General features: G+C 41.0%; 1 protein-coding gene across 1 annotated transcript in view; it reads right to left on the bottom strand.

Annotated features, from left to right (window-relative positions):
• Positions 1–1,607: 1,607 nt before the first annotated feature.
• The window catches only part of LOC132385165 (layilin-like), a 35,339-nt gene continuing 11,039 nt past the window's right edge, over positions 1,608–25,907 (bottom strand). Inside the window, exons 2-7 of the mRNA XM_059956997.1 lie at positions 13,101–13,398; positions 11,683–11,840; positions 8,165–8,251; positions 5,686–5,760; positions 2,719–2,821; positions 1,608–2,351 (exon numbers count right to left, since the gene is read on the bottom strand). Coding sequence (XP_059812980.1) covers positions 2,021–2,351; positions 2,719–2,821; positions 5,686–5,760; positions 8,165–8,251; positions 11,683–11,840; positions 13,101–13,398 — 1,052 coding nt within the window. The 3' untranslated portion in view covers positions 1,608–2,020. The remainder of the gene's footprint in view (positions 2,352–2,718; positions 2,822–5,685; positions 5,761–8,164; positions 8,252–11,682; positions 11,841–13,100; positions 13,399–25,907) is intronic.

The raw sequence follows: 25,907 nt of genomic DNA on the forward strand, positions 1-25,907 counted from the left end.
GTGTACATTTACATGCAAAATTCCAGAACTTGCTGACTGAGGTGCATTATTTCAGAACAAACTGTGCAAAAATTACATCTCATTGGCAACATGTTGTTCAAATACATCACATTGTGTGATGACATAAATACAAACTAAACCTGTCTATTCTGGTCTAGAGATAATTTTGAATGATGTAAAAGCAATTTTTCTTGGGATTGAAAATTCACTTCTGTATGTTGGAGTCTTATTCATTTCAGATATTAATTATTGCTAAGACTTTTTTAGACTTGTATAGAAATTATTTTGTTTTACATTTTTTGGGCTGGTGTATTTTCTTTCCCTTTTAGTATAGGTTAATTACTAGGCTTGGATGTAGATTTGTTCAGATCCCACTGACCTGGTCTGGCCTATATCCAACTCTAGACCAATGGCAATATGGGTGACTCTTAGCTGCTCTGTGAAATTGTCTCACAAGCTATTCAGTTGCAGAAAGCTACAAGGAAATTCATCAGTCCAGAGATGAAAGTTCATTATTACCTGATGAAGAACAGTTTAAGTGATGAGCCAATCACAAGAGAAGATCTGCAGATGCTGGAAACCCAAGCATCAGACACAAAATGCTGGAGGACCTCAGCAGGCCAGGCAGCATCTATGGAAAGGAGTACAGTCAATGTTTCAGGCCGAGACCCTTCCTCAGGACTGGAGGAAAAAAAGAGGAGTCAGAGCCTCCATCTTGAGGAAGTGTCTCGGCCTAAAATGTTGACTGTACTCTTTCCATAGATGCTGCCTGGCCTGCTGAGTTCCTCCAGAATTTTGTGTGTGTTTAAGTGATGAGCATTGGATGCTGCACTTGTTTGGAACACCAATATCCCACAAAAGAATATCTAATTTGACTTTGTATAAAATATTCTTGTACTTGCATAGTTTGATTCTTACTGATCTTGCAGTTATTGGTTAAGGAGATATGGTATTGGTTACACACAATGCTGGTGGAACACAGCAGGTCAGGCAGCATCTATAAGGCGAAGCACTGTCAATGTTTCAGGCCGAGACCCTTCGTCAGTATTGGTTACCTAGCTCATACAAGTCGCAGAAGCCCTTTGCAGGATATGGCAATACTTACACTAACTGGCAGTGTAATTTGGGAAAAAAAGAGTCCATGAGCAAGTGGAAACCATGCACAGCAAAATCCATCCAACATGCTCAAAAGTTGAGTACTGAAGGTGCAGAGGTCCTTTGATCTTTTCTGATCTTCATCCTGCTCCTGCACTTTATATCTTAATTAGACACTGCAATCATCTTGGACAAGATCTTGTAAATTTTCTCCTTTGGAAGATATGGGAGAGAATCAAGCATGGCTGCAGGAGTCACTGATACATTTGCCAAAGTAAAGACTGACTTATAACTGGAATAGGCATTGCAAGTTTGAGGCCACTTTACAAGTTTAATCAAAGTTCTGGAAAATACTTGAATTTCAGAAGAATTAGCATCATGCCCTTTTTCAGGCTGAAGTTCAGTCCTGAAGTGCTACAGAAGAAGTTCTGTACATTTATTAAGAGTTATTAAGGTATACAATGCCCGGAGAACCACAATGCACTCTGATCATTTGTTTAATTAAATATGGACTTAAATATGCAGTTTGTGTCCTAGTGTCAAACAATGTGTGGGAATGCATTCGAAGCATGCTCTCTCCAGTGTGCTAAAAGAGCAAGAACATTCCATGATATTCTAGGGAGAAAAGGTTTACATGCTGACATGAATAAGACTAGAAAACATTTGAACCACATCCCTCTCACTCACACTCAACTCCATCTCTGAAACGCCCTGGGGTCCCTTTGATGTACTAATTGGTCAGAGCCTAGCTTGCCAATAGTTGTAAAGTGTCATTCTCATAATACTGATGTCATTAGATGGTTTTTCTCTATCTTATTGCACTGGGGGGAAAAAAGGAATAGACAATTTTGTCCAGTCAAGAGTGCATCATGTTCAGGAGGGGAAACAGTCCCTGGACAACTTGATCCCTGCACCTTGCAGAGTCCTAGTAGCCATAGATCTCATTCTCTACCCATCCTGACTCTTTGCTTCTTGGTACTTCGTCATTGCAGGACTCATAGATATCATTTGTCACAAAGCTGCTCTCAGCGCAGTGGCCTTGCACGTTATCATACTCTCCAGACAGACTGTGCAAGCCTCGATTAGCTGGAGTGGCACAGAATGACGTGTTCCTTATGTGAGGTCGGGTCCCGGCCAGGTCAGCTTCTGACTGCTTTCTGATAACGTTGTAAATCTCCAGGTTTGGTGACTGGTTTCTGACAGGCTCCATCCAGAAGCTGTGCTCTTTCTCCACATTCGCACTTCTTTCCTCCTTCCTTCAAAAAAAAAGCCACCAAGTTGAATTGCAAACAAGACTGGGACAAACTTGGACCAGTTCTCCCTCTCGTTGCACCCTAGTTGTCGAGGTTGGAGAGTGGGGAGGGGTGTATTATGCATTCAGGATGGTGAATGGCCTCTCACTGTGAGGGGCAATCACTGTGTGGGGATGTCTGCTACTGTGCAGCAAGTGAGAGGAGAACTGTCACAATGAGTAAGGATGGTTTGTTGGGTCTGGGAGAATGGGTGCATCAAAGTGTAGTTGGGTGATCTCCCTGTTGGGGTTGAATGGTCTGTTACTGTGGGGCGGGCAGTGTGTCAGTGTGTGGTTGGTGCTGTGGGGCTGACCTGTCATTTCCAACTTACCTTCTGATAAAGAAGCGGAAGCAGAAGACTGCAGCAGAAACGAGCAGCAGGAGGAGAAGAGGGATCGTTGGAATGATGATGTAGATGATGTTGAGAGAATTGCCTGCAGGGAATAGATATTCCAATTAAAAAGGTAAATCTAACTTCATGGAACAAAGTGAGAAGACAGACCAGATACAGCTGATCTGAAATCCTTCAAATTGAAATGGAACTGTAGAAATGTTAGTACTGTTATTGTGTGGGTGCTGGAGGCCATTTGGCCCATCATCCCTTTTATAGTTAAAAAAGAGCTACCCTCTGGTACTTGACTCATGGCCCTGCTAAATACAACTCTTCCAGTATACATTGGTGTCCTGTTTAATTGTGATCTTTTCCAACTTTACCACTCTTTCAGGCAGCAAATTCCAGATGTTACCATTCTCTGGACAGATGTTTTCTCATTTTCCAGTGATCCTATTTCCAATTATCCCACAGGTTTTGCAATGCTCTGCTCAGGAAAATAGGTCGCACCCATTTGAAAAATAATTTTTAGTCTCTCCCCAGCCCAATAAACAGAACCCCAATCTATCCAGTCAGTTCTCACAGCTGCATTTCTCCAGAGCTGGCAGTCTTCCTCAGAAAAAGACTATGGCATCCATGCCATCTAAATTCCTCATGATTTTAAACATTTCTGAGGTTACCCCTCAGTCTCCTATACTCCAAGGAATAAAGTCCTAACCTGCACAACCTTTCCCTGAAACTTAGGGCTTTGAGTCCTGGCAAAATTCTCATAAATATTCTTTGAACATTTTCTAACTTAATGACATCTTTCCTATAACAGGAAGATCAAAATAGTACACTTTGGATGTGGACTCACCAAGATCTTATACAACTGCAACTTTAACATCCTAATTCCTGTATTCAATACGCTGACTGATGAAGGCCAGTGTGCAAAATGCGTTCTTCACCAACCTGTGGTACTACTTTCAGGGTTCTTCTGTTTGACAACATTCCCTGGGGACCTGCCATTCATTGTGAAAATCCTACCTTGTTTTGACTTCCCAAAATGCAATGCTTCTTACTTCATCTGCTAGGTAAGGGAGCTGATGAGCAACAAACTGAACACTGTTTGCCATTTCTCAGCCCACCAATCTAGCAGATCAAGATCTCAATGTCACTTTTTGATAACATTTTTTCACTGTCTACAATACTGCCTATTTTGGTGTCATCTACAAATTTTAGTCTGAACTGCATAGTACTTTCCATATTACCAACAGTGCACTTACGAAAGATTGGTCCTGGATTGTTACTATGTTAACTGATCCCAGGCTGTAGAAGCCTCTAGAACCAGCTTCAGGAGAGGCACATTATGCAGCAAAAAGAAAAAGAAATCAGGATTCCTGTAGCATAGCAGTTGTCAATAAGGGTTCAATTCCTGCTACTGCCTGTAAGGAGTTTGTACATTTTTTCCCCTGACCGCCTGGGTTTTCTCAGGGTGCTCTGGTTTCCTCCCACATTCCAAAAGTGTATGGGTTAGGGTTAGTAAATTGTGGGCATGCTATGTTAGTGCCAGAAGCATAGCGACACCTACAGGCTGCCCCAGAAAACCCTCAGACTGCGTTGGTCATTGATGTAAATGATACATTTCACTGTATGTTTCAATATAGATGTGACAGTTAACCTTGAAAAAAAAATCCAGGTTTGGGTTATCACAGGATTCATATCAGTTGTGACATTGTCCCACCGTGACCATAGTTTTCTCTTTAGATGTCTACATGGGCAAATGTGCGGTATAGGAAGAATATCGTTCAATATGAGTCAGTAGGAACTGAACTCCAGCATCCAGGCTGGAGTTGGTGCTGACTCCCAGTGTTTGCTCGGCAGAAGACAAGACAGAAAACATTGTGGTCAACTGCAGATTTCTCATAGTTCAGGTCAAGTCTTTTTTTTTGTGTGGCTGTTTCTCACTGATATCTTCATGTGCTATGCATGGTTTCTGCTGTGAGTCTGTTGGTATTGTGTTTTGCACCTTGACTCTGGAGTAACGCTGTCTTGTTTGGCTGTATCCATTGGTACTCGTGTATGGTTGAATGACAATTAAACTTGAATTGAAGTAGACACCTCTAGGACAATAGGGAACCTCTGCCCAAGTAAGATTCAAACCCTTGGGAAAGATAGATCAGTTTTTCAGGCAAAGTCTGTACGTTCAGGAGAGGATGGGGAAGTCCATACCCCAGTGAAAATTGGTCCCTAGAAGAGAGGACCTATACCTCAGTAAGATTCTACGTATTCAAAATGGAAACACTACCATAGTGATAGTCCTCACCCTTTGTAGAGGATGGAGGTAACTACCAATGAGATTCGGCACCTTTAGAAGAGGAAAAGACCTAAATTCCAATGAAATTCCAAGTTCAACAGAGTTCATGTGTCCATTGACAGCCCCTTTAGCAGAGGAATGGGCCTATATCCTGGCAGGAATCAATGCCTTTAGTCATGCAAGCAATTTAAACCCCTTTTAGTGTGAATGCCTTCCAACAACACAGTATCATAGTTGAAATAGTTTATTAATAAAAATATTTTCTTAAGTGCTAGTCAGATGATGCCTGGTGTCCTCGGACAACAAGTTGCTGCCACCACAGATTGTTGGGACTTGTTTTTGATAAAGGCTCCCTGATCAGGGATCGGTGCACCAAAACTTGATATTGGGGTGGAGTCAGAAATAAACACGAGAGGCAGAAATATGTCCCTAACCACATGTGTAATGCACGGGCAGGTAGTGTACAAACACTTTTGGGCTGCCCCCACCACACTCTTGGGTATGTTGGTTGTTAACTCAAATGATGCATTTCACTGTACATTTTGATATATGTGATAAATAAATCTGAATCTGTACTCAACTTCTAAAATACAATAAGGCAGGGTGTGCCACCATATCACACTCTTCGTGCATGATTTGTATCCCATACTGCCTGATATTTCTGTAGTTACCTTCGGACTTGTCAATAGTTACAGCGGAGTCCTTCTCATTCTCAACCGATGAAGTAACTGGAATTGCTGCTTCTTCTAGAAGAATTAAAATGCAAAGAAATTTAAGTTCTGACATTGTTCCTTGTTAGTGGTTAAAGAGGTTCAGTGTTTCTTTCTGCTACAGTACTTCTTGCTTGAAGAACCTGGTACATAGTTGACTGGCACATTCAGAAGAGTTGGTAACGGTGTGTGCATCCCCATTTTATAGTGGAGCTTTGAGAAATTAATAAACTACCATTCTTACTATGTTGCTCAAACCTTCCTCTCACTGTTTCATATATAAAGATTTGGAAAGATCTCCTAGCTTATTAATTTGTTGATTACTACTTATACTCAATTCAAATACTACAGGTGCTAATAATCCAAAATAAAGCCAAAAATGTTGAAAGCTCCCTGGAGGTTGAACAACATCTGTAGAAAGATTTAACATTTTAGGCTGAAGAACCAAAAATGTGCACTCAAAATGTGAGAAAACAAATTAGTTTAGAGAAGGTGGGGGAGGGGTGGAGAGAAAAAGTAAAGTATCTCTGATATGGCGAGGGCAGGACTGATGCAGCAATGCTCCATTTACAAAGTCTTCTGATTGGTTCAGTTATGAGGTCAACAAGAGAGTAAAAAAAACTAACTTGTAAGTCAGAGCTTTTTGCAGAGGCCTGAAAGCCAGAAAAGGCAATGCTGGAAATAACACAGATGCCATCTGATCTGTTAGGTATCAGGGAAAAAAGGTTAGTTAATATTACAGATGGCCAACTTTTCCCCTTTTGATTCCCTGGTTTGTTCTTACAACTCCCCCAGCCACTGCACCACACATAGCACTTTCCCATGTAAATGTAGGAGATACAACACTTGCTCTATTACTCTGCCCCTTCCCAACATTTGATGTCCTTCCAGTTGAAATGGACACCTCATCCAAACCAGTTTACTGTATTTGGTCATCTTTGCAATGGAGAAACCAAATGTAGATCGGGTGAATTGTTTATGGAACATTATTCAGTTGACAAGGCTGACCCCAATTTTCCAGTGCCATCCCAATCTGATCTTTCCATCCATAGCCTCCTACATTTTTCCACCAAGACCCACCCAACTCTCAAGGAACAGCACCTTGTCTTCCATCTGGCACATAGCAGCCTCTTCACCTCAACATCAAATTCAATGATTTCAGGTAACTTGTTTCCTCTGCTTTTATTAAGATTGCCCAGTTCTGCTGTAACCTTGTCCTTCTTAGGCTTATAATTCAGATTTTCTCTCTCCACAGACTGTGCTGTTCATGGCCTGCTGCTGTAGCCCATCCAGTGCAAGGTTTGACGTGTTTGTTGTGCACACCACTTGGTGTAACGTGTGGTTATTTGAGTTCCTGTTGCCTTCCTGTCAGCTTGAACCAGTCTGGCCTCTGACTCCTCTGACCTCTCTCAATAACAAGGCTCACAGAACTGCTGTTCACTTGAAGTATTTGTTTTTTGCACCATTCTCTGTAAATTCTAGACACTTGTGTGTGAAAATCCCAGGAAATCAGCAGTTTCTGAGATACTCAAACAACCCTATCTGGCACCTACAAGCAGGTATACAGATATACCAAATTGTATTCAGTATTGAGTATATTTTCACAATTCCCTACAGTGATAAGGGGTTTTTGACTTGATAAAGTATATGAACTATTTCCTTTGCCACAGATGTGAATTTTTTGATAAGTGATTCCAACATTTAAAATTTTTACTGTCAACTTGTGTGCTTTGGTATTTCAATAACTCACCAAGTTGAACAGTTTGGTAACCTTTTCAGGCACTTTACAGAATCTTATAAATTTAGTCAATTTTTAATGTCAGGTAAACTCTTCAATAATGACATTTTGAAAAAAAATCGTGGATCATGACTGACCAAAAATTTTGGGTCACACTATGGAGGTTACTGGCGTCTGTATTGTTTCTGTTCTGGATCACCGGATCCTGGGAAATCTCAAAGCCCAATGGAAATAATGCAGGCTTCCTGCCAGGAACTGGACATATCTTCCTTGGCAAGGAATTTATAAAGAAGACCATTTACATCCTCATGCCCAAGCACCAAGCAAGTTCACTCCTGTCCTTTCTGATCGGATCCAACAGAATAACTTTCTAATGCTCTCCCCTTCAGGCACTAACTGGTCCCTTATGTCAGGTGAGTTCAGCATTTTCACCATTCTTGGAGTAACATTCATGCCACTCCTCACTGATTTGTGAAGGTGGAAAGGAGATGGAGGAGTTAAGTCAGATTTTACAGTTGTTCCTAGAAGCTGTGTTAACATTGCCTCTTGGGCGTAAGAATTGAATTCAATATTTACAAAAATCGCATGATTTACCTAAACTTTATCCAAATATTCATGACCCTCACACCAAATGCTCGTAGGACAAAAGTTCTACCTGTGCTATCCCCTTGTTCCTCACACAGTGGATATTTTGACTCTTACCCACATCGGATGTATTCCCTTCAGTGGGATCGAGGGTCGGATCCAGGGATTGTACCAGAGTCGGGCTCAGAATTGTAGAAACTCGAACTAAGAATAAAACACATAAACACTGCCATTATGGGTTGTAGCTATTCCTTTTTGTAATTTTTCTATTAAAGTTCATCAAACAAACATTTCCATAAGATGTATTTCAGACATTGTACATATAGCATATAATCGTATGTCACAAATCTCCACATAGTATTTATCTGGGGTATACACTTATAGAAAAAAATGGAAAGAAAAAAACAAGCAAAAGGAAAGAACTATGTACAAGTAGGGAGTGATCTTTTTTTAACAACAGATTCATTTGTGAGAATAAAATCAGGCCTATGAGGCATTTTGTAGTTAAACCATTTTTCCAGTATGAATCAAATTGCTCCAGCTTATGATTAACAGATGCTGTTATCTTTATTTTGTAAATGTCCATTGTAATTTCCATGCATGCATTTAAAATTGGGCTCTCCTGTGATGACCATTTCCTAGTAAGAGTCTTTTTACCAGCCACCACAGTATATTCATTTATCTCTTTTCAAAACCATTCTTGAGGTAGATACCCAAAATATATAGTCTTACACTCTAAGGGTATTTCACATTTAAAGATGTCTTGTAGGGCATTGTGTATTCCCCCTCCAATAGTCTTTGATAACAGGACAGTCCCAAAAAATATGATGATGATTTGCATTTTGATTTCCACAATTTCTCCAGTAAACAGAGGTTACTATCATAATGGGATTTCTGAGAGGGTGTAATAAAATATCTTATCAAGTTTTTCCATCCAAACACCTTCCATTTCTGTGAACTGGTACACTTCCATTGATAGCTCCATATTATTGTCCATTCTTTCTCAGATATAATTATCCCTCCTTCTCCCATTTTGTTTTAACGTATGAAGTCGAATGTGTTTTAAGATTTGACAGACCCCTTATGCATGCTTGAAATGATTCTACTACCATTATCTGAACTATATGCTTTTCTAAATGGCTCTATCAAGCATGTACTTGACTTGGTTACATTTTTAAGCATCCTATTAACATTGCCACATCTGTAAATACTGATAAAAATCTTGTTGTTCTTATAAGTGTTTCTCTTTAAGCATTTCAAAACTGAACAGTGTTCCTTCTTTCATTATGTTGCAAAGAACGGTTACTCCTTTAGCTGTCCAGTCCTTAAATCTAGCAACCAATTTATTTGGCATAAAATCTGAGTCATATGCACACCATTTAAGAATTACAATATCTCCCTCTAGATTATATTTTACAGTAGTTTTCCATATTTTAAGAGTCAGTTTCACCCATGGGTTATCAATAGTATTTATGTACCTTTGCAGGTTGTTATCAGCCAAAATTGCTTGTCTGGGGATGGGAAGTAGGTTGTAGCTATTCCAACAGCACCTGTCAACTACGCATCCCCCACCATACACTCATTCATCAAGGTGGCTACCAAAGGAATACTGATTTTGAAAATAACACTCACATACAACACCAGTTTATCACCACTCTGGAACAGTTAGAAAACTGTAGGAGTAACTTCACCAGGAATGCAGTGGGTGAAGAAGGCGGCTCACCAATACTGTGCAAATAGGGATGAGTAATAAATGCTGGCCTGTTCAGTGATGCTCACAACTCATCATACAAATTACGTATGAGGTCAGGACAACAGCTAAAAATCTCTTCCTATTTAAGGTTGCCTTCCCTCGGAGTACACCTTCACCTAGATATCCCCTGCCTGACTAAATCTAACCCCAATCCTCTAAGCCCCAGTATAGCTGCTACTGTGAGACCTTCCTAGACCTTCTCATCCTCAGTTTGGTCTCTCCCAAAGAGCTGAATCTTCCTTAATCCTTTTCCTCCAAGTTCTGTTACACTCCCAGACTTGACTACTACCCTTCCCGACCTTGCCCTTTCATTTCTATACCACCAAGCTGAGACCTTAACCTCTACCAGCCACTCCTTACCCCAACCACACCTCAGTCAATCACCTTCTCTAGACCCCTATAACTTGCCTCACCACTACTGTGCATTTAGGGAGGAGTAATCTGCAGAATCTCTTGTATCATAGGTTTATGGGAACTGATAATAGATTTAAAAGAGATCTGAAGAGGAACATTTTCATCAAATGGATGGTTCAAATCTGGAATAGACTTCCATTCCTGGCGACATATTGGTGAACCTTTTTTGCACTCTCTATCTTCCCTGTAATGTGATGACCAGGAGTGTACATAGTTTTCTAAGTGTAGTTTAATCAATGTATGGTACAACTGCTGTGTTAAGTGTTGTGAGAATTTCAGCCTCCACCACCGTCTAAGGCAGAATAGTCTCCCTCGAGAACAGAGCCAGCTCTGGTGTTAAACCTGGTCATCCCTGAGTGAGAGTAGAATTTCTGATTCTATCACCAGCACCATACTGGTTGCTCACATAGGCAGAGCTGAGTTCAGGAACTGTTGAAGTCATGGAATCTTAGAGCACTACTACATGGAAACGGGCCCTTTGGCCCATCCAATCCACATCAAACTGTTAATCAGCCTAGTCCCATTGACCTGGACCACAGACCTTCATACCCCTCCCCCTCCACATTCTTATCTAAACTTCTCTTAAATGTTCTAATCAAACCCACACCCACTATTTCCTCTGGTAACTCTTTTCATATTTGCATCACCCTCTGAAGGAGGAAGTTCCTCCTCAGTTTCCCCTTAAATATTTCATAGCTCTCCCTTAACCAATGACCTCTAGTTCCAGTTTCACCCAACCTCAGTGGAAAATGCCAGTTTGCATTAACCCTATCTATACCCCTCATAATTTTGTACACCTCCATCAAATCTCTCTTCATTCTCATATGTTTCAGGGAATAAAGTCCTAACTGATTCAGCTTTTTCCTATAACTCAGGTCCCCAAGTCCTAGCAGCATCCTTGTATTTTTTTTCCCTCCACTCTTTCAATCTTATCAAAATTTTTCCTACAGGTAGGTAACCAGATCTGCAATAAGTACTCCAAATTTGGTGTCATCAAGTTCTTATAGAACTTCAATATAACATCCCAATTCCTGTACTTAACACATTGATTTATGAAGACTAATGTGCCAAAAGCTCTCTTTATGACCTTTTCTACCTGTGATACCACTTTCAAGAAATTATGGATCTGTATTCCTCAATCTCTTTGTTCTACTGTGCTCGTCAGTGCCCTACCGCTCATCATGCAAGTCCTACCCTGGTTTGTCCTCCCAAAGTGTAAAACGTCACACTAGTCTGCATTAAATTTCATCTGCCATTTTTCAGCCCATTTTTCCAGCTGGTCCAGATCCTGCTGTAAGCTTTGAAAGTCTTCCTTGCTGTTCAGTATGCCCCTAATCTTGGTGTCATCCACAAGTTTGCTGATCCAATGTGCCATATTATCCAGATTATTGATATAGATGACAAATAATGGATGCAGCTGAGGTTGCTGAGTTCCTGTATGAACATGTCTATAATCATGCAAGATTACCTGGTGCGTACTTGCAGATGAAGTTGTTTTTCATGTTGCATCGATCGTCATTCCATTGATACAAGTATGGTCCTCCCATGCCTGAGGAGGCAGAGGGCTGGTGATACATTACGACACACACCTCATTGCCACATGATGGTTCATCCACATACCAGTTTCTAAAAGAAACAAATGTCAACTTATGACAATTGAAATCTAATTTTCAAATGAGAACTCCAGACTGCAAGGAATTGCAGCATTGTGGACATTGCTCACTCCATCAGGAGAACTAGCCTCCCTTCCATGGATTCTGTCTACACTTCCTGCTGCCTCGGGAAAATAGTCAATATAATCAAAGACCCTCCCCAACCTAGACATTCTCTCTTCTTCCTCTTTTATCATGTGGAAGCTGCAAAAGCTTGAAAATATACACCACCAGCTTCTATGCAACTGTTATAAGACTCTTAAGTGGACCTCTTGAACAATAAAGAGAAACTCTTGATCTTACAATCTACCTTGTCATAGCCCTTGCACTTTATAGTTTTGGCGTTTTTCATAAATACAAGAACTCAAATAGACATTGAGTATTTTACTTAAAAGTAACCTTCAACCCAACCTCTTTTTTTTGGAGTTCAAAATGTTTTTGTTGCATGCAGAAATGTAATTTCGTTTTCTCTGCAGGAGTTCATCAATTTCATAAATGCAACACATTGTAGTTTGTTTATACATAGCATAAAGGCAAAACAAAATGTTGTATGCAGTGTTATTTCATTTTAAATGTCAAACAGGTTTTGCGGCTCCCAGTGTTTTCTTTTCTGTGGGAAACGGGTCCAAGTGGCTCTTTCAGTGGTAAAGGTTGCTGACCCCTGGTCTAGCTGAAGACCAGAGGGGTCATAACTAAATGGCCACAATGATATGACGGATTAAGAAAGCCACAAAAGGTTTGCCTGCCGCAACTGTTGCTGTTACATCTCGCTCGCTCTCTCTCTCTCTCCAACGATTTCAACACAACAACCATAACCACCTCAGCATTTATGAACTGAACTCTATACCTTCCTATGACAATTCATTTACCCCTAGACATTGATAGAGCTTGTTTATTATTGATTATTACTATACCTACAGTTTTAGGTTTATTACTGCTAACTAGTTTTATATGTATATTTGCATTTTTGATATTGTATTGTGTAGTTTACTAATAAACACCTTTAGTTTGGTACCACCAGACTCCAATGGATTTTTCTTTCTCTGTTGGTCAGACACCCAGTTATGGGGTACGTAACACAGTCAAGAGCCACTCAGTTTAAGCTCCAACACTAATTTCTCAGGGTAACTGAGGATGAGAAATAAATGCTGGCATTGTCAGTGGCATGAATGAAGAAGAGTGTGGCATGCTGATTGAGTATGATGTGACAGTGAATGAGATCAGTGGAGCCTACCTAAACTTTGCGTTACTCCCATCCAGCCACTGGTACAGGCTTGGACAGTCTGCCGAACTCTCGTTCCCACTGGCACTCCGCCAGAGTCCAATCCAGAAATCTCCATCACCTGCTGACAAGCCCTGGATCAGCTTCTCAATGAGCCGCTGCTCATTTTCTGTCTCAATGCTAAGTAGCTCCCCGCCATCGCTCTGACATGCACTGTGTGCCTCCTTGAACCCCAACCTGCGTGACACATCTTTGAAGTAGGCGATTTTGTAACAAGGGCGCTCAACTCCCCTGCGACACACTGTCTGGCCTGTGCAGGGAAGAACAGAGTCAGCTTGTAAGCCAAATAATAGTTTGCATTTATGGAGCATCTTCAACATAGCAATATTTTCCAAAGCACCTCATAGAGATCAAAATCCATGGACAAATCATAAGATGATAAATTCCTCCATTTCTAAAACATCAAATTTATTACCACTTAAATAAGCTTTTCAACCCACCTCCTCCATTCTGACCAATTTACAATGGTCAATAACTTACCAACCCACATGCCTCTGGACTGGGGGATAAAACTAGAGGGAACCCACATAAATGCAGGGAGAAAGTATGAACTCTGCCTGTGAAGACAGGGTTGAACTGAGGGTTAATGCAGCTGTGAAAGTTAGGCAAATATCTTAACAGTATAGGATCTTTCCTGCCCAATTACCTCTTTGATACATCAGGTGAAGCCTAAAAAGGCTGATGTATTTGATGTGACCCCACTTTTGAGAGAATCACAGCTGAAATCTTCTACCCGTCCATCTCCTCAATTTGGAGAGGCCCAAGCTCATTTGGTTATTATTGCTTTTTGTTTAGGGAAATTCATTCTTCAGTTTAGAGCCAGCTTTAAAAGCAATACTCTCTTTGAATTCAGACTTCTGATCCAATCATCTTTTTTGAAAGTGCCCAGAAAGGAGCAAAAATTGTTGTGCCAGCAGTTTCACCAATTACTGCTGGTTCTGGTTTGTTGCATCTTTGATTTACCTTTACAGTCTAGTTGGAGAGTGAAGACTTTACCAAAGTATAGGAACCTGAAGGATTGAGTAAAGTTGGTGCAGCTCGGCGGTTTTGTTAAGGATCGACCTTATTGAATCTTCATTCACAAATAGTGGCCTGCATCTGAGAGAATCCCTCCAAGATCAGGAAGGTTTGTGCAGTGTTCACCCTCCAGCAAAAAAAGGTCAGTTCCTTTAAGTTGTTTTATTTCCTTCATCGTGAATCCTTTGGGACAAGGCATATCTCGGCGGGGATCAGCGGTTGTCACGTGTTCAAAGAAATCAGTTTTCAGGGAAGTCTCACCTTACTGACTGTATAAATCACTTGGACTTTTGAATTTACCACTTTAAGAACTATTCCAGAGTTTGGCTGTTTGTTAAATTGCCGTATAGCAGTTAACTTCCAGTTAGGTTAGTCGTTTGTTTACTTTTCACTTTTGTTGAGCAGAGTTTAATAAATGTTTGTAAAACCTGACTCAATTCTATATTCATTGTTGCTGACCACATAATACCTTATTGACACTTCATCATTATTTTAGCACTGCCTCAGATTGGGTGGCAGAGTGGCGAGTGAGGGTGGGGTGGAGCTACGTCTCTACCAAAGAAGGTGCAAGGCACTTTTTCCCTCCACTAGCCTGCAGGTCACTCTTGAGCAAGGTGCAGCACCTCCTTAGTCCCCTGGTCTGCTTCAAGTGAAGCCATGGAGCAGGTGGTAGATGGTCATATAAGCAGCAGGTGCATATCGCATCTTGGTTATGTGACCATTGACGCCAGGCAGACAATCTCTGAAGCAACACACACAATGCTGGAGGAATTCAGCAGGTCAGGCAGCATCTATGAAAAGGAGTAAACTATCGATGTTTCAGGCTGAGACCCTTCATCAGGACTGGAAAGAAAGAGGAAGTCAGAAAAATAAGTTGAGGGGAGGGGGTGAAGTAAAGAGCTGGGAAGTTGATTGACAAAGGAGAAAGGATAGGAGAAAGGGGAATCTGATAGGAGAGGACAGAAGGCCATGGAAGAAAGGGAAGGAGGAGGAGCACCACCAGAGGGAGGTGATGGGAAGGTAAGGAGACAAGGTGAAAAGAGGGAAATAGGAATGGAGGGGTGGGGGGCATTACCGAAAGTTTGAGAAATTGATGATCATGCCATCAGGTTGGAGGTTACCCAGACAGAATATAAGGTGCTGCTCCTCCAACCTGAGTGTGGCCTCATCGCAGCAGTAGAGGAGGCCATGGATTGACATGTCAGAATGGGAAGTAGAATTGAAATGTGTGGGTATGGGGAGATCCTGCTTTTTCTGGTGGATGGAGTGTAGATGCTCAGTGAAGCAGTTTCTCAATCTACATTGGGTCTCACTGATATATAGGAGGCCACACTAGGAGCAGACACAGTATATGACCCCAAAAGACTCGCTGGTGAAGTGTTGCCTCACCTGGAAGGATTGTTTGGGCCCCTGAGTGGTAGTGAGGGAGGAGGTGTAGGGGCAGGTGTGGCACTTGCTTTGCTTGTAAGAGTAAGTACCAGGAGGGAGACCAGTGGGGATGGACAAATGGACAAGGGAGTCGTGTAGGGAGCGATCCCTGTGGAAAGTTGGGGGCGAGGGAAAGATGTGCTTGGTGGCAGGATCCTGTTGGAGACGGCCAAAGTTATGGAGAGTTATGTGCTCGACCCAGAGGCTGGTGAGGTGAGGTGAAGACAAGAAGAACCCTATCCCTGATAGGGTGATGGGATGAGAGCATACATGTGTGAAATAGAAATGTGATTGAGGGCAGCGTTGATGGTGGAGGAAGGGAAGCCCCTTTCTTTGAAGGAGGACATCTCAGTAGCTCTGGAATGAAAAGCCTCATCCTGAGAGCAGATGTGGTGGAAATGGAGGAACTGAGAGAAGGGGGTGGCATTTTTACAAGTGACTTGGTGGGAAGAGGTATAGTCCCAAGTAGCTGTGAGAATCCATGGGTTTATAAGAGATATCAGTAGATAGACTATCTACAGAGATAGAGACAGAGATATCAAGAAAAGGGAGGTAGGTGCCGGAAATAGACCAAGTTAAATTTGAGGGCAGGGTGGAAATTGGAGGCAAAGTTGATGAAGTCAACGAGTTCAGCATGGCTGCAGGAAGCGGCACCAATGCAGTCAATGTAGTGTAGGAAGAGTTGGGAAGCAATACCAGTGTAGGCTTGGAACATGGACTGTTCCACGTAGTCGATGAAAAGGCAGGCATAACTGGGACCCATGCAAGTGCCCACGACTACACCTTTGGTTTGAAGGAAGTGGGAGGAGCCAAAGGAGAAATTGAGAGTGAGAACCAGTTCCACTAGATGGAGGAGAGTGGTGGTGGAGGGGAACTGGTTGTGTCTGTTGACCAGAAAGAAGTGGAGAGCTTTAAGGTCCTCCTGATGGGGGGATGGAGGTGTATAAGGAATGGACATTCATAGTGAAAATGAGATGTTCAAGGCAAGGGGACTTAAAGTCATTGAAGTGTCACAGATGTCATTAAGAAGGGACTGAACTGGGGGCGGGGGTATAAAATAGTCAAGGTATGCAGGTATGAGTTCGGTGGGGCAGGAACAAGCAGAAAGAATGGGTCTACCAGGACAGGCAGGTTTATTACTCTGAGGTCACCATCTTGTACAGACACTCCCCAGAAAAGGCGATAACAAACGACCTCTGGAGAAAAATTTGCCAAGAACATTCATGGTCAAGACTATGATTACCTGTGTCATACAGCACAACACATGATGATGATAATTAGTTTGCACAGATATACTTTGCACCATTCTGTTTTTTGTGCTTATTTCTGCAATTATTGTTACTACATATCATGTTTACTCAATGAACTTCATGCAGGTAACGAATTTTATGGCCAACCAAGTGGTTATGGAAAGGACTGGGTACAGGTGCAGGAAATACCTGATTTCTTTCCCTTTCATTTCTCAAAACGTGGCATTCACTGTTGGGTTTCTCATCATAACAAACCAGGTACTGTAGTTACCACTCATCCACAACTACCAAAATCCATCCACTTGCTTCCCAGTCTCAAATCACTTGCGGGCAATGGGTCGGATGCTTGAGTCTAGTGCCTTCAGGAATTTGAGGTGTTGGAAGTCAAAATGGAGAATGCTGGAAATACTTAGCAGGTTAGGCCACATCAAAGGAAGGATTTTAGGCTTAAAATGTTAACTCTGTTTACTATTTCGGGCGCTTGCTGGATTTTTTATTCAGCCTCCAGAACGAGATCCACACGGCTGCAGTTCCAGTGCTCACCCGATGGTGGCTCTGTCGAGTAGTAAATGGAATAATATCTGGCAGCACTCCGCCCTCTCCCCTTGGCAGCACAGCATAATATTATTTTTAGTATTTTAAAAAGTCTTTCAATCTTTGTAGAGTGGCACCAAAGGACACATATTAAAACTTTGCTTGCTTCAGAGACGATGAGATTAAACATAAAAGACCTACTCAGAAACTGCAACTGGTTACTCAGAAATCCAGGCCAGTAGTAAGAGAGCGCCTCCACTCAAACAGTATCCAATCCTACCAAGCTACTCACCAATATTGACAAAGTTCTCTGCTTTTGTTATTGAATTGCCAAGATCCCATGCTGTCTGTCCTAAATGGCTTTTAACCTTATAATTCTGTCCCTCAAATACTGGAACAGCCTAATTCCAACCACTCTGCCCAACACTTTCTTAGAGGTAAACACATCTTAAAAACTTCATAATCTATACTGGCAAAACCAAAACATTTTTTTTACATTTAAATTCCGTCACAGCAGCTAAGTGAATCAGCAGTATCCACTGTCCTGCACCACAAACCCTTCTTCATGCATATGGTTCTCCAACCATAACTAGGATGAAATGATGTGGATTCCTTAAATCTTCACTTCTACATTCCATTCAGTGGTCAATTAGTATTAATTATGCTACACCGGATTCTGCAGTTAATGTGTTGGAAACCTAAACCCTCAAATCCGTCTGCTTTTCCATTCACCTAGCTCAGGCATGGGCAAACTACGGCCCGCGGGCCATATGCGGCCCGTTAAGCTTTTTAATCCAGCCCACAGAACTTGATGAAATTATATTAATAAACCTTGTTAACGTTTTTTCCCCGCAATTCTGGTGTTTTCCCAATAGATGATGCACTCTATATACATTGACCTTTGTTGAGGTGCAGCGTATTACTCCACATTTGCGCTTTACTTTGTGACCTTGTGGTGACCCATTTCCTGGCACATCCGAACCGGCTCACAATTAGCCAGCATTCTGGCTAAGGGAGATAGCCTGCGAGGATTTGCAAGCACAGAGCTTTGGAGCCTCTGCGCCATGGGGGGGGGGGGCAGGTTGAGGGAGGCTTAAAAGTGAGGCTGGGGATTTCGAATAAAGTTTTTTCCTTCGACTGCAGTTACCGACTCCGTGTCGTAATTTTAGTGCTGCGTGTAGCACACCGCTACAACGTCTCACCCCTTCTGTAAAGATGAGTGGAGCTAAGAAAAGAAAAGTGGATAGAGAATGTTGGGTGTTAATAAGGAGTGGACAACTAAATATCTTTTTACCGAACACCGATCAACTGCTGTATGCCTGATATGCCAAGAGACTGTGGCGGTTTTTAAAGAATATAATATCAGCCGTCACTTTGCCACAAAACATGCCAACTATGCTAGCGACCAGTCAACGAAAGAACGGGAAGCTAATGCTCAGAGGTTGGCAGCTAACTTACATGCTCAACAAAAATTTTTTCACCATCAAACTGCCATTCATGACTCAAGTACCAAGGCGAGTTTTATGCTGTCATTCAAATTAGCAAAGGCCAGCAAGCCTCTGTCTGAAGGCGAGTTTTTAAAAGAATGTATGGTGGAGACAGCAGGTGTATTGTGTCCGGAGAGCAAAGACAAATTTGGAAAAATCAGTTTATCACGCAGGACAGTGACTCGCCGTGTGGAACTGATAGATGAAGATATAACCAGCGACTTAAATAAAAAGGCAGAGTCGTTCACGTTATATTCATTAGCACTGGATGAAAGCAACGATGTAAAAGACACTGCTCAGCACCTCATTTTTATCCGAGGAATTAACAATACTTTTGAAATAACGGAGGAGTTTTTGACAATGGAGTCTCTGAAAGGAAAAACACGGGGAGAGGACTTGTATGACCGGGTGTCTGCTGTCATCGAAAATATGAAGCTCCCTTGGAGTAAGCTTATCAACGTCACCACAGATGGATCTCCTAATTTGACGGGGAAAAATGTCGGCCTGCTGAGGAGAATACAGAATAAAGTGAAAGATGAAAATCCTGACCAGGATGTTATTTTCCTTCACTGCATCATCCACCAGGGATCTCTATGTAAATCGGTATTATAGCTGAATCATGTTGTGAATCCTGTCGTAAAACTTGTCAACTTTATACGTGCAAGGGGACTTCAGCACTGTCAGTTCATCACGTTCCTGGAGGAAACTGATGCGGATCACCAGGACCTACTTTATTACTCCCGTGTCCACTGGTTAAGTTTGGGCAAAGTGTTTCAACGAGTATGGGAGCTCAAAGAGGAGATCGGTGCATTTTTGGAGTTACTGACGAAGGCCGGCGAATTTCTTGAGCTGAGCAACAACAGCTGGCTTTGTGACTTTGCGTTTGCTGTGGATATATTTTCACACATGAATGAACTGAACGTGAAGATACAGGGGAAGGATCAGTTTGTGCATGACATGTACACAAACGTGAAAGCCTTTAAATCCAAGCTGGCTTTTTTCTCCAGGCAAATTTCGAATAAGTTATTCACTCATTTTCCCACACTAGCCACGCTGGAAGAGGCCGGCGCAAAGGTGAAAAAATACAGCGAGTCACTGGATGCGCTGCACAGAGAATTCTGCCGTCGCTTTTCTGATTTTGAAAAAATTGACAAGTCACTTCAGTTGGTGGCCTGTCCCCTGTCACAAGATCCTGAAACAGCACCAGAGGAGCTACAGCTGGAACTGATCGACCTTCAGTCTGACCCCGTCTTAAAAGAGAAGTTCAACTCTCTTAAACTGAATGACTTTTATGCTTCACTTGGTAAAGAGGTGTTTCCAAACCTCCGGAGGACGGCACAGAAGATGCTGGCGTTGTTCGGCTCGACCTATTTGTGTGAACAGGCGTTCAGCGTTGTGAACATCAACAAAGACAGCCACAGATCCAAGTTAACTGACCAACACCTCAGATCCATCCTGAGAATCGCCACAACAAAATCCAGACTTTGATGCGCTGGCTAAAAAGGGAGACCAACAACACTGTTCCCACTGAAATTAAAAATAAGTTTCTTCGTTGTGTTATGTAAAAAATGCATTTGAAAATATTTTTTTCAATAAGCCTTACATGTTACATGTCATTTCTGTTAAGTGATGGACATGAGTAGTGCGCAGGTGCACGTACGTTCTCAAAATAAAAAAAAATGCGCTCCAGATCAAATAACGCGCTCCGCATACTGGCACGCTGTCACTGTTCTGTCCTTGTGCTGGTCGTTGTTGAGTTTTGGCACAGGGGACAATTGAATAAGAAGGAGCAGGACAAGTAGACCTGCATCTCCTACCGTTTTTGAAATAAAGACAGTCAGGAGAAGAGTGATGATGATAATATCTTGAAGGATAACAGAATTTTCAGTGTTTTAAAATAATAACTGTTACTATTAAAAAAAGCTGTATTTTATTCATTTAATTTTCAGTGTTTTAAAAGTCATTTCAATAAATAGCTAAATACCATGGGACTTCAAAGACAGATATTTTGTTGTAATGCATTTGTTCATTTTCAATTGAAATTAAAGCACATGTTTTCTACATATCCCATGATATTTTATTTTCTCTTATGAGGTGTATTACCAAAACACTCCATCCATCTGCTCCTGGTCCGGCCCCCCTGTCAAATTTTAGAACCCTTTGTGGCCCTCAAGTCAAAAAGTTTGCCCACCCCTGACCTAGCTATTCCCTCAAAGTAATTGTTACTTTTGGCTTTCTCAAAATGATCCACCCCATCCACAAGACACAATTTCATACATTGCCTTTTTGCCTGTCTTATCATTTTATCCAAATCACCTGACAATGGTGTTGGATCCTGAGTATCACTGATAATTTTTTTTTAGATTTGTGTGTGAAGCTTAGCACCACTCTTTCTAGCCCAAGTTCAGAATTCATGATGCTTAAGTGTGATTCTGTAAGTGTGTAAATGATGCTGGTACCTCAAGGATGGTCACCTCATAGCCCAACCAGAAGCCCTGGCTGAATGCGGAAGTGTTCCCCCTGTTGAATGTTTGGCATGTTGCCTTCAAGTCTGGAGACAGAATAACTCTCTGAGCCACCAGGAGGAACCATGTCTAAGGTATCAAGGGAGCAAAGACAATCTACACCCAAAAAACTTCAGGAACGTCTGTCCAATACCAATCCCCTGCGTATGTGGCTGGGCACCAAGGGCATTACCGACTACACAAGGAGAAACAGTGTCAACTGTACCAGTGACACCTCCCTCCCTGATGCTCTAAGCAACCTTTATGCACGCTTTGTGGCCTGCATCACATTGCTGACCATGAAAGCTGCCTCTCTCCCAGGTGAGCAGCCATTGTCTGTAACAGCAGCGGACGTGAGAAGGACTCTGTAAAGAGTCAACCCCTGTGAGGTGAACAGACCAGACAGCGTCCCAGGCAGAGTACTCATTGAATGTGCACACCAGCTCACTGACATCTTCAATGCATCACACGTCTAGGCTGCGGTCCCCACGTGCTTCAAGTTGGACACTATCATCTCTGTACGCCAATCATGAAGTGCTTTGAACAGCTGGTAATGGCACATACAGAAACCTCTGTTCCTGCCACATCGGACATTCGCCAATATGCTTACTGACAGAACTACTCTACAACATGGCATCTGTCATGCACCTGGCTGTGACACACCTGGAAAACGAGGACACTGATGTCAGAATGCTGTTTCTGGATTTCAGTTCTGCATTCAACACGATTGCCCCACAGACCTTGATGAACAAACTCCTATTTCTTGGTCTAAATACACCGCTGACCACCATGCAGCTGGGTGTTGGACTTCCTAACCAGCAGACTTTAGAGTCAGGATGAATAACTGCTCTTCCCCTCCCCAGTGTCCTCAACAGGGGTGCTCCCCAGGGCTGTGTGCTGAACCCATTGCTGTCCACTGCACGGTCAAAACCCGATTAATCACGTTGTCAAGTTTGCTGATGACATGACAACGGTGGGGCTCATCACTAACAATGATGAGACGGCCTATAGAGCAGAGGTATAAGAGCTCGAGGCCTGGCACCAGGCAAATAACCTCAATGTCAGCTAGACAAAGGAGATTGTTATCGACTTGAGGAGAACTCGCACCATTCACCCCTCCCTCCCTCCCTTTTTGCATCAGTGACACAGCAGTGGAAACGATGAGCAGTTCCAACTTCTGGGAGTGCACATTTCGCACAACCTCTCATGGTCCCAGAACACATCCTATATAATCAGGAAAGCTCATCAGTATGTCTACTTTCTGAGGAGGCTGAAGAGAGCTGGATTGTCTACATCTATGCTCGCGTCATTCTACAGATGAGTAGCGGAGAGCATCCTCGCCTGCTGCGTCACTGCAGGGTACGGAAGCTGCAGTCTGGTGGTCAGGAAGGCTCAAACTGCACCAGCCTACCCACCGTCAAAAACATAAACACAGAAAAGGTTCCGGAAGAGGGCCAGAAACATCATGAGGGATGTCACTCCCATTAGGGAAGAGGCTACGCAGTATACAAGCCAGGACCACCAGACTCAAAAACTGTTACCTCCGCCAAGCTGTCAGACTGGTCAACACCTCCACTCATTAATACACCTCTACTTTATCATTTCCTGCCAATGTATAGATACCTCTGTGCCAAGCATAATTTTATGTGCTGTACATATAATCAGTTTAGTATATAAGGTTATCTTGTGTATTTACATTTATTGTGTTATTTTGCTACATCAGATCCGGACTAACAACCATTTCATTCTCTTCTACACACATATGGTGAAGAATGACAATTATCAATCTTGAACCTTGAAGAGGAGTAGTTTTGGAACAAATTCTGTGGGATATCAAAATCCATTTCAATTCTTTGAAACTAGACCTAATGCCATTCCTCTGACTCTAATATTCGACAGTATTGCCTCCCTTGCTTGCGTGATTATATTGGGTAGGGTATTAGTACATTTTATAGTACTAATATAGTATCTGGCACTGGTTACTCAAGTGTGGTCGGGAGAATGGGAAGAGAGCACGCAGAAAAACAAACTGAAATGGCAGGGAGCTCCCTCAAAGGTGGCTCTATCCAGCCAGGGTCTTTCAGGAAGCAGTTCTATGTGCACTTTAATGAGGAGCAAAATATAATTAATCGGTAAAATTTAAACACAGGACATTCATCTGTTATTACCATTCCTTGTAGCATGTATATTATTATATTTTCTTACAATATGTCAATAAGAGATTATTTTTCATTCCCAACCATTCCATTTGAGGTAAGGTATTGCACAGGGCCCTGGTGGGAGACCATCATTTTTTTTCATTTTCAATTTTAAAAAATTGATTTTTCCAGTAAAAACCAAAAAAAAATACAAATCAGAGAAGTTTTAACAAACACATAAGACAAAAGCCATATAGACAGCAAAAAATATAATGTCAAAATCAGATAAGTATAGTGTTATGCTGTTTTTAATATATATATATTAAATATATTAATATTATATATATTAAATATATTAATATTATATATATAAACAAGAAACCACAGCTCCTCTTAACAGATCATAAAAAAATTGGAAATTTTTTTTATAGAGAAAAAAAACCCACTACACTAACCTAAAACAAAAAAAAAGAGAAAGATTGGGCAGTCCATTTGAGGATAAAATTAGGAAAAAAGGAAGAGAGAAAACATCCTCCCAGTCACCTCCGAAACTTCAAATAAGGAAAAATTTTCCCGATAGAAAAGAATAAATAAAAAATAAATTAAATATATGAAAATATTGAATAAAGGGTCGCCAGACTAGCTCAAAATTAAAAGATGTGTCAAATGTCCGGCTTCTAATTTTCTCCAGACTTAAACATGACATAATGGAGGAGAACCAGTTTAAAAACAATAGGTGGATTAGATTCTTTCCAGTATAACAAGATAGCTCTCCTAGCCAGTAAAATTGAAAAGGCTATTACATGTTGAGTGGAAGCAGAAACTCTACCTGCTTCCTCTGGAATAATCCCAAAGATTGCCGTGAGTGAATTAGATTGTAAATCCACACCTATAACTTTGGATAATATTCTAAACACATCTCTCCAAAAATTATTTAAGTTTACGCAGGACCAAAATATATGAGTTAGAGTAGCGACCTCTGCGTTACATCTGTCACAAATAGGGCTTATATTAGGAAAAAAATGCGCTAATTTATCTTTGGACATATGAGCCCTGTGTACTATCTTAAACTGAATTAAGGAATGACGTGCACAAATAGATGAATTATTAACTAGATAATCAATTTTACTCCATTGATCATCTGAAAGTGAGTATTGAAGTTCTATTTCCCAAGTGCGTTTAACCTTATCATTAGGAGACATGCGAGCATTCATTAACTGTTTATAAATAATAGCTATTAATCATTTTTGAAATGGTTTAAGCTGAAAAACAGCATTAGCCAAATTTGGTGAGTAGGCCAAGGGATAATTCGGTAGAAAATCACGTAAAAAATTCCTAACTTGTAAATATCTAAAAAAAATGTATACTAGAGATATCATTTATCCGCTAACTGTGAAAAAGACATTAAATAATCCTGTGAAAACAAATCTAAAAGTTTTTATTCCCTTAGTTTTCCATGTTAAAAAAGCCTTATCCAGAGTTGATGGTTTAAAAAAAAGTTAAAATAGATATTACTAGAGAGTAGAAAGTTATTTAATTCAAAAAATCTACAAAACTGAAACCAGATTTTTAAAGTATGTTTAACAATAGGGTTGAGAGCTTGTCTACCTATTCTGGAGAACGAAAAAGGAAGGGGAGCTCCGAATAAAGAAGCTAAAGAAAACCCCGTTACCGAATTCTCCTCGAAATGTAACCATGGTTATCTATATCATGAACCCAAAAAGTGATATAACAAATATTAATTGCCCAATAATAAAATCTAAAGTTTGTTAAGACCAGTCCTCCATCTTTTTTTGATTTTTGCAATAAAAGTTTATTCACTCTAGAGCTTTTATTATTCCAAATGTAAGAAGAAATCATAGAATCTATTTTATCAAAAAATATTTTCAGAACAAAAGAAGGAACTGCTTGAAAAGTATATAAAAACTTTGGTAGAATAACCATTTTTATAGCATTTATTTGACCAATTAATGACATCGACATAGGCGACCATTTAGAAAGCGTTTGTTGAGTATATTCAATTAGAGGGGAAAAAATTATACTTATATAGGTCTTTAAAATTTTTAGTAATTTTAATACCAAGGTAAGTAAAACAGTTTTTAGCAATATTAAAAGGTACTTGATCATAATAATCAGAATAATTATTAATAGGAAATAATTCACTTTTATGTAAGTTAAGTCTATATCCAGAGAAAATACTAAATTCCGTAAATATAGATAACATAAAAGGAATAGATTTCGTAGGGTCTGAAATGTAAACTATAAATCATCCGCATATAATGAAGCCTTATGTAAATTATCCCCTCTCTTAATACCCTGCACAGAATTAGAATCCCTAACAGCAATAGCAAGTGGTTCTAAAACAAAATTAAATAATAAAGGACTAAGAGGGCAGCCCTGA

This window comes from Hypanus sabinus, chromosome X2 (genome assembly GCF_030144855.1).
Source record: "Hypanus sabinus isolate sHypSab1 chromosome X2, sHypSab1.hap1, whole genome shotgun sequence".
NCBI classification, from domain to species: domain Eukaryota; kingdom Metazoa; phylum Chordata; class Chondrichthyes; order Myliobatiformes; family Dasyatidae; genus Hypanus; species Hypanus sabinus.